Consider the following 1506-nt stretch of genomic DNA (forward strand, 5'->3'; position numbering starts at 1 on the left):
TACTTTTTTCTTTTAAATTTCTTCCAAAGATGCTGCTTTCCTCTATTTTTTCAATATCAGAAGAATAAACATCAGGATCCACAGTGTTGTCAAAATCTGCACTTGAAGTTTCTGCTGTTGAAAACACAGATTTACAAAAAGGAACATATATAAATTTAAACAAATCAATTAAACTGCTCATAAACCAAAAGTTCTGTGGCAAAAAAAACCTTATCAATGAACAATATTTTATCCAAATTCCTTCACTGAATTTTACTTTTACTATGCTTACATTCATACATGGTAATCATAATTTATTTATACAGCCAAACATTAATGAGGTAGATTAATGGAAGGGGGCAAGGTTATATTTTGCAATGAAATCTTAAAATTGCTGCAAATTTTTATTTCAGCTTGTGGTTCAATTCCAACTTCTCTGCCCCAACTTCCACTCAAATTTTACAACCACGATTCATGAAAAGTAATGCACAGGGAACACTTCTTCCAGATTCTACTTCTTTTCCCTAACAGGCCTAATGATAAGGAGAGGGCACGGGGAAATCCTCCAGATGAAAGAATAGCAGCAGTTGGGGGCAGAGAAAGTGCAGCAGGGACACCTACCTCTAGAAAGCTACAATATGAGCAAGATTATATTATACCCACCTCATTATGTCTGCTTTAAATAAATCATTGGTTTTCAACCAGGCTGCACAATGAAATCATCTACAGGTACACTTTAAAATTGTCGGTGTATGGGCCTGACCCTGAACCAATTAAATCAGATAGTGGGAGTGGGGCTCAGGCACTGGTCTTTTAAATTTTCCCCCATTAAGTTTTCAAAGTGATTATAATGTGCAGCCAGGGTGCTGAAACCCTAGTGTATATTTTCTGAAGAACAAAAATTCTTTAAAAATGTTTACACCACATTGCTTTCAATTTAAATAAAAGTATGTATATCATTATCTAGATTGAATACAGCTTCATCTGATTATCCCTTATTCTTATTCCAGAATACATATAGGTCGACTATAAAATAGTAGAAGCTTTTACTAAAATAGTCTCCAGTGATGTACATTCTTCTTTATAGCCCAAATGACTTACCTATCGCATTCAAATGTTTATATAGCTTGACAATTATGCATAGTATTTACAACTTTCACGTCCAACTACTGTCACATCTTAAGTAGCACAAATGTTGTGAGAAATAAAATAACACGTATGCCAGAGAAATACTTTTATAAAAAAATATCATAAAGGCTATTCAATGTGAATGAAATTTTCACAATAATGATGCATTTCCCTCTTAAACTGGAGTATAAATTATCTGATTTTTTGGAAGAAAAAGCTGCCATTGCTATATAAAAATGCTTACAAACATCCCCTATAATATTTCTGTCGGATTGAAAATTCCACTATTGGTATCCATTGCTGCTTAAAAGTAACAAAACAGCCTTTTAGTAATGTTAAAAGTGCAATGCAGAAAGTACAAGTATGATTTAATTTAGTCTATTCATTTAAAATCTAAGG

The 1506-nt window shown here is 32.9% G+C and overlaps 1 protein-coding gene across 1 annotated transcript in view; it reads right to left on the reverse strand.

Annotated features, from left to right (window-relative positions):
• Window positions 1-1506, reverse strand: part of ZBBX (zinc finger, B-box domain containing) — a 114431-nt gene that overhangs the window by 32931 nt on the left and 79994 nt on the right. The window contains exons 13-14 of the mRNA XM_012640159.1: window positions 495-610; window positions 4-114 (exon numbers count right to left, since the gene is read on the reverse strand). Of these exons, the coding sequence (XP_012495613.1) occupies window positions 4-114; window positions 495-610 (227 nt within the window). The remainder of the gene's footprint in view (window positions 1-3; window positions 115-494; window positions 611-1506) is intronic.

Source organism: Propithecus coquereli, unplaced genomic scaffold (assembly GCF_000956105.1).
Source record: "Propithecus coquereli isolate 6110/MARCELLA unplaced genomic scaffold, Pcoq_1.0 Scaffold15, whole genome shotgun sequence".
Taxonomy (NCBI): Eukaryota; Metazoa; Chordata; class Mammalia; order Primates; family Indriidae; genus Propithecus; species Propithecus coquereli.